This window comes from Cnephaeus nilssonii, assembly GCF_951640355.1.
Source record: "Cnephaeus nilssonii genome assembly, chromosome: 8".
Lineage (NCBI taxonomy): Eukaryota > Metazoa > Chordata > Mammalia > Chiroptera > Vespertilionidae > Cnephaeus > Cnephaeus nilssonii.
In genome coordinates, this window is record NC_137079.1 from 23,825,668 (window position 1) to 23,843,710 (window position 18,043).

At 42.5% G+C, this 18,043-nt stretch overlaps 1 protein-coding gene across 1 annotated transcript in view; it reads left to right on the forward strand.

Moving 5' to 3' along the window:
- ADAM9 (ADAM metallopeptidase domain 9) overlaps window positions 1-18,043 on the forward strand; it is a 99,047-nt gene that overhangs the window by 2,606 nt on the left and 78,398 nt on the right. Inside the window, exons 2-4 of the mRNA XM_079779299.1 lie at window positions 12,361-12,458; window positions 14,462-14,520; window positions 17,198-17,276. Coding sequence (XP_079635425.1) covers window positions 12,361-12,458; window positions 14,462-14,520; window positions 17,198-17,276 — 236 coding nt within the window. The remainder of the gene's footprint in view (window positions 1-12,360; window positions 12,459-14,461; window positions 14,521-17,197; window positions 17,277-18,043) is intronic.

Here is an 18,043-nt window from a genome sequence, read left to right on the forward strand (position 1 = left end):
CAGGAGTATGGAGGGGTGAAAGAACATGACTTGATGGCAATGATGAGAATGTCTCCAGGCAGATGCCTATATATGAGAGAGAGGCAAGGAAGAACTAAGGTAGGTTTGTACCAGTTGGGAAGAGTCTTATGTGCCGTGCTAAGAGGTTTGGACTTTACCCTGTAGGTAAAGTTCTTTGGGTAAAATTTGGGATTAAGAGAACTGGCAACAAAATGGATGACAGAATATAGGAGCGATAGGCTGGAGGCTGGGAGAGCCCCGTTAGGAGGCTTTTGTAACTGTGTAGTGAGTCAACTCCTGTCTCCTTACTGGAATGTTCCTCCAAAATCAGCTGACTAAACTTTTGCAATACAGGAAGGATGTTTAAATCATGCACTGAAATCTTTTCTGCTAATGGGAAAGGAATTTGAAGACCTAATAAGTACCATATACATCTTGGTTAAATAGGCTCTGGAAGAATTTTTACTGCCATTGTGTCAATGAGGAAGTGCAGTATAAATTCCAAACAGATGGCACTCACAGGAAAACTTTTCTTTTTAAACTGAGACTAACAAAGGTACCTATGTGTCACTGTGAAAAATAACAAAGGGAATCAGGTATGATACCTCTTCTGATGTTCTCTTTTAAGGTAGTAATTACGATGCACAGATCTAGAATTACAAAGAACATTTAGAAAGACTAGCAGTCTAGGAAAAATGAGTTTTAAAGTGTAATTACTCATGGTGACTCACTGTAAAACGAACTATGTAGTAAGAACTTAGGTCCACACTAATTTTGTTTTTTGATGCCAGCAAATTACTTGAATTTGATGTTTGTGTTTGTACTGTACAGGAGAGTATACTCTTTTACATTTAAAGATAATTTGGTTTTCATACTTTTAAGTAAAAAGCAAAATGTTTATAATTAAAATATGTATAGAACAAATTGTTGGGTTCCAACACAGTTTTCAAAAGCACTTTAAATTTTACCTTACCAAAGTGTAAGATACCTTTATATTTGTGTTTTATTAAAAAAAAAATCTTGGTTTATTATGAATCCTCCCCAAAGAAGCAAGTTCTGAGTAACTGGAGGCTTTTTCTTGGAATAGTCACAAGCACATATATGTGACAAATAGCCTCATGATATATACAGGGTGCCCCCCAAAATATATAGACACATTTTAACAACTGATAGTTGAGTTTTGAAAGTGAAATGTATTTTAATAAACACTGCCTTTATTTTTTCTTTTTACAAAATATATTTTTATTGATTTTAGAGAGGAAGGGAGGAGAGATAGAAACATCAATGATGAGAGAGAAATTGGCTGCCTCTTGTACACTCCCTATTGGGGATCTAGCCTATAACCCAGGGCGTGTGCCCTGACTGGGAATTGAACCGTGACCTCCTGGTTTATAGGTCGATGCTCAACTACTGAGCCACACTGGCCAGGTAACACTGCCTTTATAATTATTCAAAGTGTGTGTATATTTTTTGGTACACCCTATGTATAGATGAAAAAATATATATTTATCTATTTCCCCCCTAGTATATAGCAGAGTCTTCGAGTTATGCCATCCTTTGAGTCCATGCTATGGGACTGACTGCCTCATAAGTAAATCTGATGCTCTTAGTATCTCAGTAACTCACCCCCCAGCACCTTTAAAAATTGGATTGCACTTTGAATTGCATAATATTGTTCTTACATTGAGAGATTATTTTTCATTTTGTGTCAGTGTTATTTTAGTAAACTTATTTTTCCAACATGATCAGGTATAGGATACTTCTTGAAGGACATCTTTTAAGAATAAATTAAGGAACCTGAGTTCACTTAATTTGGTCAGTTTTAAAGTACGCAGTTGTTTGTGTATTTGTTTATATTTAGCTTAACATAAGACTTAGAGTATTTCAACTTATATAGGCAAAAAGATGCCACTGCCAAACAGTTGTCATACTGAAGGATAAAACCCATTCCTATATGTAAGAAATGCCTTTTCCCCTTTGACACATTTTCTTTCAGTGAGATGTTTCATGGTTGAACTCATATTAGGAGGACCCCCTTAGAACCCTCATGCGGTAGACCCCTAGAGATTAGCTTTATTGACACAGCAGAATCCTGCTGTGAATAGCTGCTGTGATCCCAGCTGCTTTAGAGGAGTGGTTAAGTATTCTATGGCATAGCAGTACAATGAAAGAGAGCATTGCAATTAAAATGTCAAATGTGTGGGCCATGCAGATCTTTGGAAGATTGCTTTAAAAGATGCCAATCATAAAAAAATAAAACTTACTGTGGGTTGTTCATGATCATGACAATTAGGAGATCTCTGTGTGTATAGCAGTAAGGATAAGAAGAGGTTGTTTACTCAACACACATTATTAAATACTACTTACTGTACAGTGCGGGAAGCACATAATGAGTATGATACTGTCCTTTGTCTCAAGAACTTAAATTCCTTGCTAGAGGACCTTAAATTCTTTAGGGCATTAAATGCTATAAATGGCTGGCATTTTTCCAAAAGGGGCACTTACAAACAACAGCAAATGCCCTGTTTCTTTTTAAATGTAGAGACGTGTAAATGTAAAAAAAAAAAAATTGTAACACTCAAGAAATGTAAGCATAGCTGTGGAAATTCTAATTATGTTTGAAGATAGTTATTGATACCATATGTTGTATATTTATATTTCCATTCCATTCACCTTGTATGAAAATATGTGGCTACAACAGTGCTTTATGTATCTAATTACAACAACTTCTTTTCAAGAACTAATTTGGACAGCAGAATTACCTTTTCATCCTATATGGGAACCCCAGTTTATTTTCTACAGTAATAAAAGTACTTAAAGGTGGCTATTTGTTTACATAATAGGAAGGAAAGGATAAAAGCCCATGACTGAAACTTCACATTAGTTTCCTCTGCAATTAGGTGGAATTCTTTTAACTTATCTCCCTCTACTACAACTACTATTATGGAATACATACTTGGACATCCTCCAAAACACAGTACATAAAAAAAAAATCTACAGAGATAGAGCAATGATTTTTAATTGGTGTGTCACGGCACACTGGTGTACTGCAAGACTTTTTAAAAAATGCAATACCTGACTTGCCAGGGCCACTGACCTCTTTTCCTTAGATTCTCAAATTTAAAAAAATGACAACAGCCAATACAATAGTTGTCTGGTGTGAATGAATAAAAATTATACCTCTTTTTTTTTTGTCAGATCTGCCAAAAATATATTTTTTGTTGTTTTGCAGAATTTTAGTAGTTTATGTGTGCCATGAAATGAAAAAGGTTGAAAATCTCTGAGTTAGAGGAAGAAAGGAGTGAAATTAACACTTACCCCTTTCTTTTGCTAAATTTGAGACACTTTAATTTTCATGTTTCAGCTCTTATTTTTATCTTCAGTCCATGTTTTCTAGTAGTGTAATTTTAGACACTATGTTTATTCTGTCAGATTCTAAAACAACAGTTTATATTCTCTGTGGAGTTGACTGTATTAATATTTTTATTTCATTGTGAAGTATATCTCCCAGAAGGCCTCTGGGAGATATCTTTAGTTGTCATACCGGTGGTGCTTCTGGTTTTAGTGGGTAGAGGCCAGGGATGCTACTTAACATACTACATTGCACAGGACAGGCCCCTCTCCCCTCAAAGAATTTTCTGGCCCAAAATGTTAATAGTGTTGAGGTTGAAGCTTTATATAAATAATGTTAATGCACTTCCTTTATAGTAACATGTGAAACATGTTATTTTTGTTCCCATGAGAAGGTGCTACTATTTGGAGTTTAAAAAATAAAAAGGGAATTGAAAAATACATGCAAGATATGAACAGGAAAAAAAGAAAAGAAAAAGAAAAAACCACACCCAGACCTAGAAATAAGAAAGAAATTTGGAAAAAATATAGGAAGGAGGATTTTCATACAATTAATGTATATTACTTTTGAATGCTATAACCCAAGCATGTACATTTTTTACATTTTGGAACTCCTTTTGGCACTCATAAAGTGTATCCTTGGATTTTAAAACCAAGAAGTTGATATCATAGTAATAGCTATTACATGCAGAAGTTATTTTTGGGTACTATACTTTTTTTAAATTTTACTTTATTTTTATTGATTATAGAGAGGAAGGGAGAGGGAAAGAATCATCAATGATGGGAGAGAATCATTGATCCTCTGCTTCATGCACACCCCCCACTGGGGATCGGCCCACACCGAGGCATGTACCCTGACTGGAACTGAACTGTGACCTCCTGGTTCATTGGTTGATGCTCAACCACTGAGCTACATTGGCTGGGCTAGCTCTCTTCTTTCTTGTCTCCCATAGTCATAGGCTACCACAGCCTGATCCTCCAACACTCCAGCAGGGCCTTCAACTCTCTCCTCATGCTCTTCCTCCCAGGGGGTGCCAACCTGAGGTCTTCAACGTAGTAACAGCTCCCCTGCACTGTGACCTCTACACTGCGATTTCCAAGATGCTCCTCTGAGGTCTTTTGGACAGCGAGCCTTGGGTGCTATACTTTTGAAAGTCTTTTAATATAAATGATTAATTGTGTTCCCCCTCCCTCCCCATGTTTGATTCTTTGCTAGCAATCTGTATAAAAGAGCTAGTTTCAGCTCTGGCCCAAAATATAGAGTCACAGGAGGTTGCAAATATACAGGATGATTTACTTTTTATCACACAAAGCTTCTAACCCACAGAAAACATTTTATTCATGCCACCACTCACTTCCAGAGTGACTGTCTTAGTAGTTGGATAGATTACCATGATCCAGAATGAAATTATTAAGGATATTAAAATTTGTGATTTTAGGAATTTGAAACACTGAAGGTCATTGAAAGGTCTATTCTAGGTGAAGAAATAGTCCTGTACCTCAGTTAATTTAGGATTAAGGATATTTCTATCTAGTGCATCTATTAAGGCCATAGATTTCTTTTGACATGGTTCCTAATTGACAACTCCAAACATCTGAATATTTTATCATAACCTGATTATTACAAGGTGTCAATATGCCTTGGATTAGCCCATGGTTGCTTTTGTGAGCATTTTATTTTAGTCTATTTCTGGAGTTTTTATGTAATGACTTGCAGCCACATTTAATTAGTATAATATACTATCCTATCTAATAAAAAGGGAATATGCAAATTGACCATCACATTGTGACAAAGATGGTGGCACCCAGTCCCCTCGGCCCCAACGGAGTCCCCCAGTCCTTTCAGCCCTGCTTGGGGGCAGGAGGGATGGCAGGCACACGGTGTGGCCAGACCTGCCTTTAGCCCCCCAGCCACCCAGGGCCGGCTCGAAGCGCAGGCAAGCCTCGGATGTCGGCTGCCCAGCCGATGCCTGAGGCACAGGCAAGCTTTGGATGGAGGCTGCCCAGCCACCCAGGGCCGCCCAACGCTCAGGTAACTAGGGCCGGCCGAGGCTTGCGCTGCTGGCAGTGGCAGTAACAGAGGTGTGATGGGGCGTTGCCTTCTCCTGATCGCTGGGTCACCTCCTGCCCCTGCAGGTTCCCGGACTGTGATAGGGGGCAGGCCGGGCTGAGGGACCCCCCTCCAGTGCATGAATTTTCATGCACTGGGCCTCTAGTCTATATATATATAAAGGCTAAGTGCCTGGCCGAACAGCCAGTAGGTATGATACGCCCTGACCACCAGGGGGCAGGTGCTTAACTCAGGAGCTGCCCAGTGACAGCAACTTTGCCTTCTCGCACTCTGGGACCCCTCAGGGGATGTCGGACTGCTTGTTTCAGTCCGATCTCCGTAGGCCAGGCCGAGGGACCCCCACCTGCCAGAGGGACCCCGCTCACTCTGCAGATGCCCTTTGAGCGCTGGCGCCACCCCAGGTGCAGTCGGCTGGGGAGGGACCACGGGAGGTTGGCTCCAGGGCATGTCCGGCCTATCTTGCCCAGTCCTGCCCTGCCAGCCACCTTCTGATTAATTTCCTTTCAATGTGCATGAATCCGTGCACCAGGCCTCTAGTATTATAAAGACACTAAGGCCCGGTGCACAGATTCATGCACCGGTGGGGTCCCTTGGCCTGGCCTGCAGGGATCGGGCTGAAACCAGCTCTCAGACATCCCCCAAGGGGTCATGGATTGTGAGAGGGCGCAAGTCAGGCCGAGGGACCCCACTAGTGCACGATTGGGGCCAGGGAGGGATCATGGAAGGGTCCCAGGGTGTGTCTGGCCTGTCTTGCTCAGTCCTGATTGGGGCCGATTGGGGCTGTCTTGCCCAGTCCCAATTAGGGCCGATCAGGGCCGACTGGCTGGGGAGGGACCGTGGGAGGTTGGCTGGTTGGGAGGGACTGTGGGAGGGCTCCAGGGCATGTCCATCCCATCTCACCCAGTCCTGATTGGCCGGACCCCAAGTTAACCTACTGGTCGGAGTGACTGCCCCTGGTGGTCAGTGTGCGTCATAGTGACTGGTTGAACAAAAGTCGGACACTTAGCATATTAGTCTTTTATTATATAGGATTATATAGGACTAGAGGCCCAGTGCACAAAATTTGTGCATGGGGGCAGGGTGGGGGCAGTCCCATCAGCCCAGCCTGCACCCTCTCCAATCTGGGACCCCTTGAGGAATGCCAGACTGCCCATTTAAGCCCAATACCCTGGATCAGGCCTAAATCAGCAGTCGGACATCCCTCTCACAATCTGGGACCGCTGGCTCCTAACTGCCCACCTGCCTGCCTGCCTGATTGCTCCTAACTGCCCCCCCCCCCCCGCCAGCCTGATCATCATCCCTAACCACCTCTGCCTGCCGGCCTGGTCTCCCCTTACTGGCCCCCCCTGCCAGCATGGTTGCCCCCAACTGCTCCCCTCTGCCAGCCTGGTTGCCCCTCCCTGCTCCCCCCTGCCGGCTTGGTTGCCCCCAACTGCCCCCCGCCTGCCTGGTTGCTCCCAATTGCCCCCCTGCCAGCCTGGTCACCACTCACTGCTCCCCCACTGGCCTGGTCACCCCAACTGCCCCCCCCGCCAGCCTGGTTGCTCCCAACTGCCACCCCATGCCAGCTTGGTCACCCCCAACTGCTCCCCTGCTGGCCTGGTTGCCCCCAACTGCCCCCCCCCCCTGCTGGCCTGGTCACTCCTAACTGCCTCCCCTGCTGGCCTTGTCTCTCCCAACTGCCACCCCCCTTGCTGGCCTGGTTGCCCCTCACTGCCCTCCTCTGCCAGCCTGGTCACCCCTAACTGCCCTCCTCTGCCAGCCAGGTTGCCGCCAACTGCCCTCCTAGCCGGCCTGGTCGCCCCATGCAGCCTGCTGTTCAGTCGTTTGGTCATCCCTCACTAACCCCCCCTGCCAGCCTTGTCGCCCCATGCAGCCTGCTGTTCGGTTGTTACTGTGAGGATGTCTCTACCAATTTGCATATTACCCTTTTATTAGTATAGATAAGGGAATGATGGGTAAAGAGTTTGAAAACTGTCAGTGTGACATGATTGTGTTGCATATAATTGGTGTTTTCCTATTTATACTGCATCTTTTAAAATCCCAAGCTAGACAAGGTTATAGACATTTTTATATATGTACAGTGTTACCTTGGGGAAAGTTAGTTGTAAATATTTTAATCTGTATTTTCAGAAATCTCAGGGGCATAAGACAATTAATGAGTGAATGGATGTGTAGATTGGATCCAAAGGACGAGAGAGTGGGAGAAGGGAGACCAGAGAAGTAGGTATAGCCGTCTAGATGTGGGGTTAGTAAGGCTGATAGGAAGGAAGGAGCTGTTGAGAGATGATAGATAATCAGTACTTTAAATACTTTATGCTTCTTATTGAGGAAATACTCTTTTTTCCCCCAATTTTAATTTTAAAAGTAAAAATACATGCTGGTTTGAAAATACATGCTGATTATAAAAACCAATTTAAACACTACAGACATGTGGGAGTGCCGGAAATAAAGTCCAAGACTTATCTCATTACTTTCTGGTTCTATTCCATTGTGGTAACTACTTCAAACAAGTTTGGTACATTTACTTACGATATTTACATGTTTACTAATGACACATTTTATAGTTTCATATATATATAACGTGATATAATACTTCATAAACACTAACACAGAATTTTATAAAGTGAAAAGAAAGTCTCTCATCCCACTCTCTAGAGGTAACTACTTAAAAATGATTATTTTACTATAGAAAATATGAAACATACACAACAGTAGAGAAAAGAGTAATGAACTCCTGTGTACCTATTACCCAGTTTTAATACAATTTTAAATATATCTTCTCCCTCAAACACACACTGGATTATTTTGATGCAAATCCTAGGCATCATATCATTTTGCCCTAAAATGTTCAGAATGACTCTCTAAGACATAAGGACTTTTAAAAGAAAAACTTACACACAATATGCTTATTACCCTTAAAAAATTAACGGCAATTTCTCAAGATCATTAAATATCTGTTCAGTGTTAAGGTTTCCCTGATTGTCTCAGAATTGATTTATTTTTCCATTGGTTTATTTGAATTTATAAAAGTTCCCTCTTCTTTCTTTTCGTGGCATTTATTTGTTAAAGAAATTCCACTTAGTAAATTTATTTTCTAAATCGATCTGCTGAGTGGAAGATGTGACTCTATTCTTCCCTCAGTCTTTCTGTTGTATATGCCAGACTTAAGTCTCCTAATACTGAACGCGTGTGTTTTTTTTTTAAGTATATGACGTATGTTTTTATTTCATTTTATTTTTTTCAGGTGTATAACATAATGATTTAATATTTGCATAGCAAATACTCAGCTCAATAAATCTACTTAACATCCATCACCATCCATATTTACAAAATTATTTTTCTTGTGAGATCTTTTAAAATCTACTCTCTTAGCAACTTCTGAATGTGGTTTTGATATCTAAAGTTAAATAGAGTTTTCAGTGATGGCCCTTAGCTGGTGACCATCTACTTCATCAAGTTCACTGAAAAAAATTGACGTATGTCATTGCAATGATGCTGGAAGCAGAGATTGTGTTGGATGTATTGAAATACTGTGCCTCAGTTTCCAACATGGGGTATCTTCTGAAGGGATTTGTGTTGCTCAGGTGATGACTTTAGAACCTGAGCCCCACTTAGATATGATTTCACTGTGGGTAAACTGAATAGGATTGGAACTGGGAGTAAATCCTCATTATTGTTTTTCCTTCATTGTTAATACATTTTCTCTAAAGTTTATTTATTTATTTATTTTTAAAATATATTTTATTGATTTTTTACAGAGAGGAAGGGAGAGGTATGGAGAGTTAGAAACATTGATGAGAGAGAAACATTGATCAGCTGCCTCCTGCACACCTCCTACTGGGGATGTGCCTGCAACCAAAGTACATGCCCTTGACCAGAATTGAACCTGAGACCTTTCAGTCCACAGGCTGACACTCTATCCATTGAGCCAAACCAGTTAGGGCAAGTTTATTGTTTAGAATAGACTAAATGGTATTAATTTCATTTGATACTAGAAGCCCGGTGCATGAAAATTCGTGCACTTGAGGGGTCCCTCAGCCCGGCCTGCACCCTCTCGCAGTCTGGGAGTCCTCAGGGGATGTCCAACTGATTGATGGCTTAGGCCTGATCCCCACAGAGCGGGCCTAAGCTGCAGTCTGGCTTCCCTCTGCGGGAGGCCACCCTCTGTGGGCCGATCGGGGGAGGCATCCGCGGCAAGCGGCCGGCCCCGCCCTCCTATTGCCCCGCCGCCACCACCAGTGGCCTCCCTCTGTGGGAGGCGGCTGGGCACTAATCAGGGGACAGTGCTGGCGAGTGGCTGGCCCAGCCCCCCTCCCAATTGTCCCTCTGCCACCGCTGGTCGCCGCTGCCCTCTGCCTGCTGGCACGTGCCTTGGCTGGCCTGGTGCTGCCTGCCCGCCAGCCCCGCCCCCCACCTACCAGTCATTCTGTTGTTTGGTCAATTTGCATATTATGCTTTTATTATATAGGACTAGCGTTCCCGTTGCAGGAAAAATCCTGCAATAGGATTTCCTGCTGCACTCTACCCCGCCTCCGCTCCTCCCTTGTCGCCCGCCCCGCCTTCTCCGCCAGCCCGCCTGCTTTTCCCTTCACCCCCGGCCCCGCCTCCGCTCCTCCCTTGTTGCCCGCCCCGCCTTCTCCGCCAGCCCGCCTGCTTTTCCCTTCGCCCCCGGCCCCGCCTCCGCTCCTCCCTTGTCACCCGCCCCGCCTTCTCCGCCAGCCCGCCTGCTTTTCCCTTCACCCCCAGCCCTGCCTTCGCTCCTCCCTTCTCCTCCCCCTGGCTTGCTTGCTTCTTCGAAGCTTTACTCCCTTCTGCAGCTCTTGGCTTCTTTCGACGCTGTCTTGATATGCAAATTAGCTGCCATCTTTGTTGGGGTAATTTGCATACTCGTCCTGATTGGCCGGTGGGCGTGGCTTGGCTGGTGGGCGTGGCTTGGGTGTAGCGAAGGTGCAGTCAATTTGCATATTTGTCTATTATTAGATAGGATAATTGCTACATTGTTGAGTGTGTATTTATTAAGAGTTAATCCACCAGGCATTAAAAGTAACTTTTCCCTTTTATTGTCTTTGTCCATTTCATAAGTACTCTAATGCTATCTCAGGGGATGTCATTCATGTTGGATGAGGGTGGGATATGGGAGGTGAGTGAATGCTGCTAGGCTCCACATGTCTCTCCCACATCCATTTCCCTATCAAAGCAGTTTGTGTATGTGTTTGTGTGTGTGTGTGTGTGTGTGTGTGTGTGTGTGCGTGTGCGTGTGTGTTTATATCTTAAGATTTCTTTTAAGAAAAAGGGTTGCCGAAACCGGTTTGGCTCAGTGGATAGAGCGTCGGTCTGCGGACTGGAAGGTCCCAGGTTCGATTCCGGTCAAGGGCATATACATTGGTTGCGGGCACATCCCCCGGTGGGGGGGTGTGCAGGAGGCAGCTGGTCGATGTCTCTCTCTCATCGATGTTTCTATCTCTCTATCCCTCTCCCTTCCTCTCTGTGAAAAATCAATAAAATATATTAAAAGAAAAAAAGAAAAAGGGTTAGGGTTTATACTTAAAACTTGTTTGAAAATGATTGCTGTACATATACTGTTTGGATAAAGACTGACATCCTGTTTTAGGAAATTTATTTTTCCCCTTTACACATCCTATCTAATAAAACCTTATATGCTAAGTGTCTGGTTGTCCAGTCATCCGTTCAACCAATCAGAGAGTAATATGCTAATGATATGCTAAGGATGCTCAACTGCTCACTATGAAGTGCACTGACCACCAGGGGCAGACAGTCAACCAGTCAACCAGTCACTATGACGTGCACTGACCACCAGGGGGCAGACGCTCTGACCGGTAGGTTAGCTTGCTGCTGGGGTCCGGCCAATCAGAACTGAGCGAGACAGGCCGGACATGCCCTGGAGCCCTCCTGTGGCCCCTCCCTGGCTGGTCAAATTCACTCATCCCTCCTTGCCCCTGATTGTGCACCAGTGGGGTCCCTCGGCCTGGTCTGCACCCTCTCACAATCCAGGACCCCCCGAGGGATGTTGGGAGAGCCGTTTTCAGTCCAATTCTGCAGGCAAGGCCGAGGGACCCCACTGGTGCACTAATTCGTGCACTGGGCCTCTAGTATCTAATATATTGCTATTTTCATGTACAACTACTTATATATTAGCAGTCCGGTGCACAAATTCGTGCACAGGTGGGTCCCTTAGCCTGGCCCATGATTGGGGCCGATGTGGGGAGGGACCCTGGGAGGTTGGCCAGCCGGCCAGGGGGGAGGGACTGCAGGAGGTTGGCTGGCTGCGGGAGGTTGGCTGTGGGAGTGCACTGACCACCAGGGGGCAGCTCCTGTGTTGAGCGCTGCCCCCTGGTCGTCAGTGCGTATCATAGTGACTGGTCGCTTAGGCTTTTATATAGTTATGACTGAACAACTGGAATGACCGGTCAACCAGTCACTATGATGGGCACTGACCACCAGGGGGCAGATGCTCAATGCAGGAGCTTCCTTCTGATGATCAGTGCGCTCCCACAGCCAACCTCCCGTGGCCCCTCCCCCCAGCCAGCTGGCCCCCCCATTGGCCCTGATTGGCCCCAATCAGAGGACCAGCCAGCCAACCTCCCGCAGCCCTTCCCCCCCTCACTGGCCAACCTTCCGCGGCCCCATCCTCCTCCCCGCTGCCCGGCCAACCTCCCATGGCCCCTCCCCTCAGCTGGCCAACCTCCCGCAGCCCCTCCCCCCCCCAGCTGCTGGCCCCTCAATAGGCCTCGATTGCTGGTCAGGCCGAGGGACCCCACCTGTGCACAAATTCGTGCACCGGGCCTTTAGTATGTATATATTTTAATATGGAAATGTCAAATGAGTTTTCTGATTTGAACATTCAGCATTTTAATTCTATTATATTTTAGTACCATGTAGTTTTTCAGGTTCACTTATTACTCTCTATTCTGTAGGCTTTCAACAGACCTCACATCTCTCTTCTTATGAAATTATAACTCCTTGGAGATTAACTAGAGAACGAAGAGAAGCCCGTAGGCCCTACTCAAAACAGGTAAGTTATCTCTTGAGAAATATGTATGTATTTACATTGTTGTTGTTTTTTAAGACAAAGGTGTTATTTTCAGCAGTGATTGGTTCAGTGAGTAAATATTGGCCAAAGATTAGTACAGAACCATACATATGGCACTGATGTTTATTGGATGTTATTCTAGTAAAAAGGACATATTGATCCTTGGCAAGTTCTTTTAAAGACAAAATGGTCAACTTGAAACATAACAGAATGAAATAGATAAATAAATTTTTGGACCAGGGTAGGTAACTGATTACATAGATTTCTAACCCTTAACTGATGATGGTTACAGTGATCTTGTTGAAATAATAATAAGTAACCTCTCTCTTAGATTTTGAGAGGTAAAATACTTCATACTGTGTTTTCATGGGCACTGGAGAATAGTAGTGTGTTACATGGATATATTTCATATTGGGAATGTTTACTCAAAAGTATGTTTTTATCTTCATATCAGTACTGCACAGGTAGCTTGTGATCATAATAAATGTCATTTATGTGCCCCAATAAGTATTTGGAGACATGGAAGCATTGTTTAGGCATTGGGGATATGGCAGAGAACGAAACAGACAAAAATCAAATCCCTTATGGAGCTTCCATTTTCAGGGGGACAATAAGCAAATAATAGAAGTTAATAATACAGATTACTGAAAACGGTAGTAAGTGCACTGGAGTAAATTCAAAGCAGGAAGGGGAATAAGGAGTGTAGAAATAGGGATAGGGGTGGGGTGGGAGGGTTTGTATTTTTAGTAGTACAGCTTGGGGAAGCCTCAGAAGATGACCCATGAGTGAAGACACGTTGGGAGGGGACAACCAGCTATTTGGGGAAAGAAACAATTCTGATTCTCAGAATTCTTCTCATAGGAGATGAGAGGGATGTTTTTATGTCAGATGACTGGGCAAGAGCAGAAAGGATAGAAAGGCATACCCCAAAACTGTGGTGATGGAAGGAGCTTGGTATTTTTGATTCTCAGTGGAGATCCAGGTAGATCACAGAGACTTCTCAGGTTTCCACTCAGGATGTGGAAGTAGAATGCCAGGATCTGGAATTTGGTCTGGATCTGGAAGTCAGACTTTGATGTGCCCTAGGAGAGGGAATCATACCATTTCTTGGCAAGGTGTTAACTTAGAGTCCAGACAGTAGGGAACGTAAGAGGACACTTCTGATAATATTATATTTGTTGAGTCCTTCCCTGGTTTTCTCTTTTGTTAAAGAGTTGAGGCAAAGTTGAATCTCCTGGGTCTGGCAATCACACTAAACACTGCTGGCTAATGAACTGGTGAGTTGCCAGGGGAAGTTGTTTCAGGGTTGTGTGAGGTGTGGAGAAGAGGATCCCATGAGCTTGAGGATGTGTAAGTGCAGGTTACCTTATCTCCGTTCATTGTCTCTGAGATGCCACCATGGTAAGGCCGCTCTCATTTAATGTACCACTAATTAAGAAAGAAACAGAGTGCTACCAGTCAGACTTCTGTGCCTTTGTATGATGCATCCTGACTTCAGAGATGTTCATATGCAAGGGAAAATGTGTTTTAAAATAGATGAAATGTGGTTGAATTGTGTGAAGATACAGAATTGTAAGAGTTCAGTATTTCTTTTCAACTTTCAGATAACTAGAACTAGGGATAGTCTCTTGAAACTAAAAAATTTATGTCATTTAAACAAAAGGAAGAACTACTTTATACTGTAAGTAATACATGGATGTATTTAACAAAAATAATTCCTGAAGTTATAGCTCAATTCTAAATGAATTTAAGAAGAGTTTAGATAAACATGCAGGCAATTTTCCACAGTAAGTTATTAAAGGAAGGCAGGGATGGTCAGATTATTTTTTATTATTTAGCAGACATAAGGTTTTTCTGTAAAACAATTTCAGTCAATTATTTTCATTGAGGATGAAGTTTCCAGTGTCTTATAAAATACCTGTTGTTGAAAAGTAATTTATAAGATGGTATTTTATTGTTCTTTTTTTTCATCTTTGTGCCTTTAGGTATCTTATGTCATTCAAGCTGAAGGAAAAGAGCGTATTATTCACTTGGAAAGGAACAAGTAAGAAATTTATTTGCTTTGGCTTTTCAGTAATTTTTTTTTCAATAGTGTATAGGTTTTTTTTCCTGTTAGATGTTGTTTAGTGGATTAATAAAAACAGAATAATAAAAGTAGAACTATGAAAAAAGTCATACTATTTTATATTTCCATTGACATTAGAATAAGGGAAAATAAGTCTAAAGTAAGAGAAAGTTGTATTTAAGAAGAGAACTTTTTAATTGTTATCAAACCAAGGAGCAACTGAGCAGGGGTAAAGAAGTCTTTAGTAGTTGTATCAGTCTGCTAGAGCTGCCAAAACAAAATACCACAGACTTAACCACAGACATTTATCTGCCACAGTTCTGGAGACTGGAAGTCCAAGATCAAGGTGCCAGCAGGGTTGGCGGTTGGCGAGGGCCCTCAGTGAAGGTTGCATATGGACATCTTCTCTCTGTGTGCTCCATGGCCTCTCCTTAGTGTGTGTGTATGTGGGGGTGGGGGTATGGGAAGGAGCAGGCTCTCTGGTATTTCTTCTTATAAGGACACTAATCCTGTTGGCTTAGAGCTTCATACTTATGACCTCATTTTACTATATTTCCTCCTAGTGGCCCCATCTCCAGACACAGCCACACTGGGAGTTAGAGCTTCAACGTACGAATTTTGGGAAGTAGGAGCACAAACATTCAGTCCATAACAGTATTCTCTCACCTCTCCATTTTAACCTTTTCTCTTTACTTTGGCATGTTTTTACCTGATCCCACTTTGATTATCTGTCTTCTTCAGCTGCCTTTTGAAATGCCAGCTTTCTCACTGTGCTGAGCCGTCCACTTCCCTGTGGCCTGTCTTGTCCCCTCTCCTTTTCTTATTTGGCGAAACTTCCAATATCTTTAGAGAGGGATCCCAGGGAAAGCCACCTAATACACACATTTGTACTCAACTGTGAGTGATGGGATGTGAAGTGTTTCTGTCTAAGGAAGTGCTGCTCGGAGTGTTGTCTTGGAACCAGCAGCAGCCCCGGGAGTGTGTTAGAAATGCAAATCCTCAGGTCCAATATTAGAATGAATCAGAATTTTTGGAGGTGCCATTGCAATCTGTTTTAACCAGTTTTCCAGATGATTTATATGCATCCGCAAGTTTGAGTAACACTTTTTGTCTTGGAAGAGGAGGCTGAGTCAAAGGGTCAGAGTCTCCCTGACAGAATTTTAGGTAGTGACAGATATTTTCAGACAGAGAACCTTTCTGAAGCCTTCTACTGTAGTTGATAGATGTTAACATTTATTGGACATTTACTATGTCCAGGTACTTTTAAGTGTATTATTTATTTAATTCTCACGAAATAGGGGTCAAGTAGGATCTTTTATACTACTCTGGTCACATAGCTCAAGTCAGGCTTTATGGTTAAACCATCTCTAAACAACATAGATAAGCTGGCCCTGGATGCCTCCAGGGGAGTTTAGAATGGTGCATTAAAAACCACAAGCTAGCACTTTGCATTCCTGACTATAATGGAGATAAGAAGGGGTTGATAACAGAGCTGCTCCAATTCTGATGCAAAAGACAGAGTCTTTGCTTGACCAAACTTTAGTCAAGCTCCTGAACTTTCTCCGAGGCCCATTGGCACACTTTCTTGTGAAATCCAGTTTTAGCAAGACCCCCATCTCCCCTTATCTGATCACTCTGAATTCCTCATCCTCCACCACTTTCACATGATAGCTGATCAACCTGATCAGTCTACAATAAGAATCTGTTAGGCTAGGTTAGCCAGAGCCTTCCTCACCCTTTGATGTTTTCTCTTAGTAATTTTCTTTTTACTGACCCCCACCCAGCTCCTTAGCCATAAATTCCTGCTTGCCCACTGTCAGTGGTCCCTGTACCTATCACGGTAATCCCCAATACAAGTCTGCCTTATCTTTATTTTTAAAAAATATATTTTATTGATTTTTTTACAGAGAGGAAGGGAGAGGGATAGAAAGTTAGAAACATTTATCAGCTGCCTCTTGCACACCCCTTACTGGGGATGTGCCCGCAACCAAGGTACATGCCCTTGACTGGAATCAAACCTGGGACCCTTCAGTCTGCAGGCCGACGCTCTATCCACTGAACCAAACTGGTTAGGGCTGCCTTATCATCTTTAACAAGCATCTCTGAATATTTTTCTTTGGCAAAGAGAACCCTCTCTTTCCACATGTGGTTTACACTACTGAGCTCCCTTAACATGCAGGGAAGCGTCAGGAATCAGAAATACTTGTTTCTTCCAACAACGGACACATTTTGCTTCTTTACTTAGGAGATGAAGACAATGAGTGTTTATAAAGGACTTTTAGAAAAGAGTAAAAGCACTTATTTTCCTTCTAGAAAATATGATGTACTATATAACCTAATTTACGCTTTTCCTGTGAGATGTATCAGAAAAAATTAAGGACATTTGTGTTATTATTATTACTTTGTAACCAGCATTTTATGACCATTAGAACAAACTTGCAGCTTAATATTCTCTATGAAGAAATGATGCACATGGTTTCAGATGCAAGTCCATTTGTAAGCTCTTAGTTTTATGGTAGCTCCTTCTTTAAATAAAAATAATAATCAGGTAGAAATTTTTCTTCCTGATCATCTCTTCTAGAAATAATGTCGGATGAGTTGTGTTCTTAGTTGCAAATACATAAAATGATTTTAAATGGTTTTATTCCTCTTCCAGAGACCTTTTGCCCAAAGATTTTGTAGTTTACACCTATAACAAGGAAGGGGCTCTGATCTCTGACCATCCGGATATACAGGTACTATATTTTATTCTTGATCCTATAGCAGAATTTCAGACAATTATAATTTTAAAAGGACTTCTGTTTAGGTATCAGGACTGTTACATCTCATAACTTAAAGGGTCACCTTTGACACAATAATACATGCTGTCCTGGAAGTGGTGTGGTAGTGGGTGTATTTATATAGAGTAAATTGGACCTTACTGCTCTCCAGGTACTCATAGTCAAGTGTTTGTTTTTAAAGATCAGAAGAATAACTTTCTATTAATGATAATTCTTACTGATTATGAAAGGGGAAAGTTTGATATAGTTTGAAAGAAGATTTTTTTTTGTGCTGAAATTTATCATCTCCAAGCACATCTTACTCTTTTATTAAACCAGTTGATTTGCCATTAGTATTAAGAACAAACACTGGTTTGCTGTTGTTATATGTTCTAGTTTTTCACTGAAACAATTCTTTCCTAAAGAGGTGTGATCCCTTTTGCATCAGAGAACAGAGTATTTCTAAGGACAGAACTGGCCAGGAATACTTGAAAAAATTGGCAGATGTTGACTTGGCTTTATGTGTTACTTAAGTAGAGCATAAACATTTCTAGTTTTATTTGGGGAGCGTGTTTTACAATGCTTTTTGGCAGTTAGGTATTGTATATTTTTTCTTTTGCAATAGTTTTCACAAGAAGTCTTTGTTCTCATTAAACATGTATTATTTTCCCCCTGAGCTTTGTAACATTTTGCTAGCTTGAATTGTTTTTGTTAGTTATGCATTTTTGCAGCACTCTTCAGAT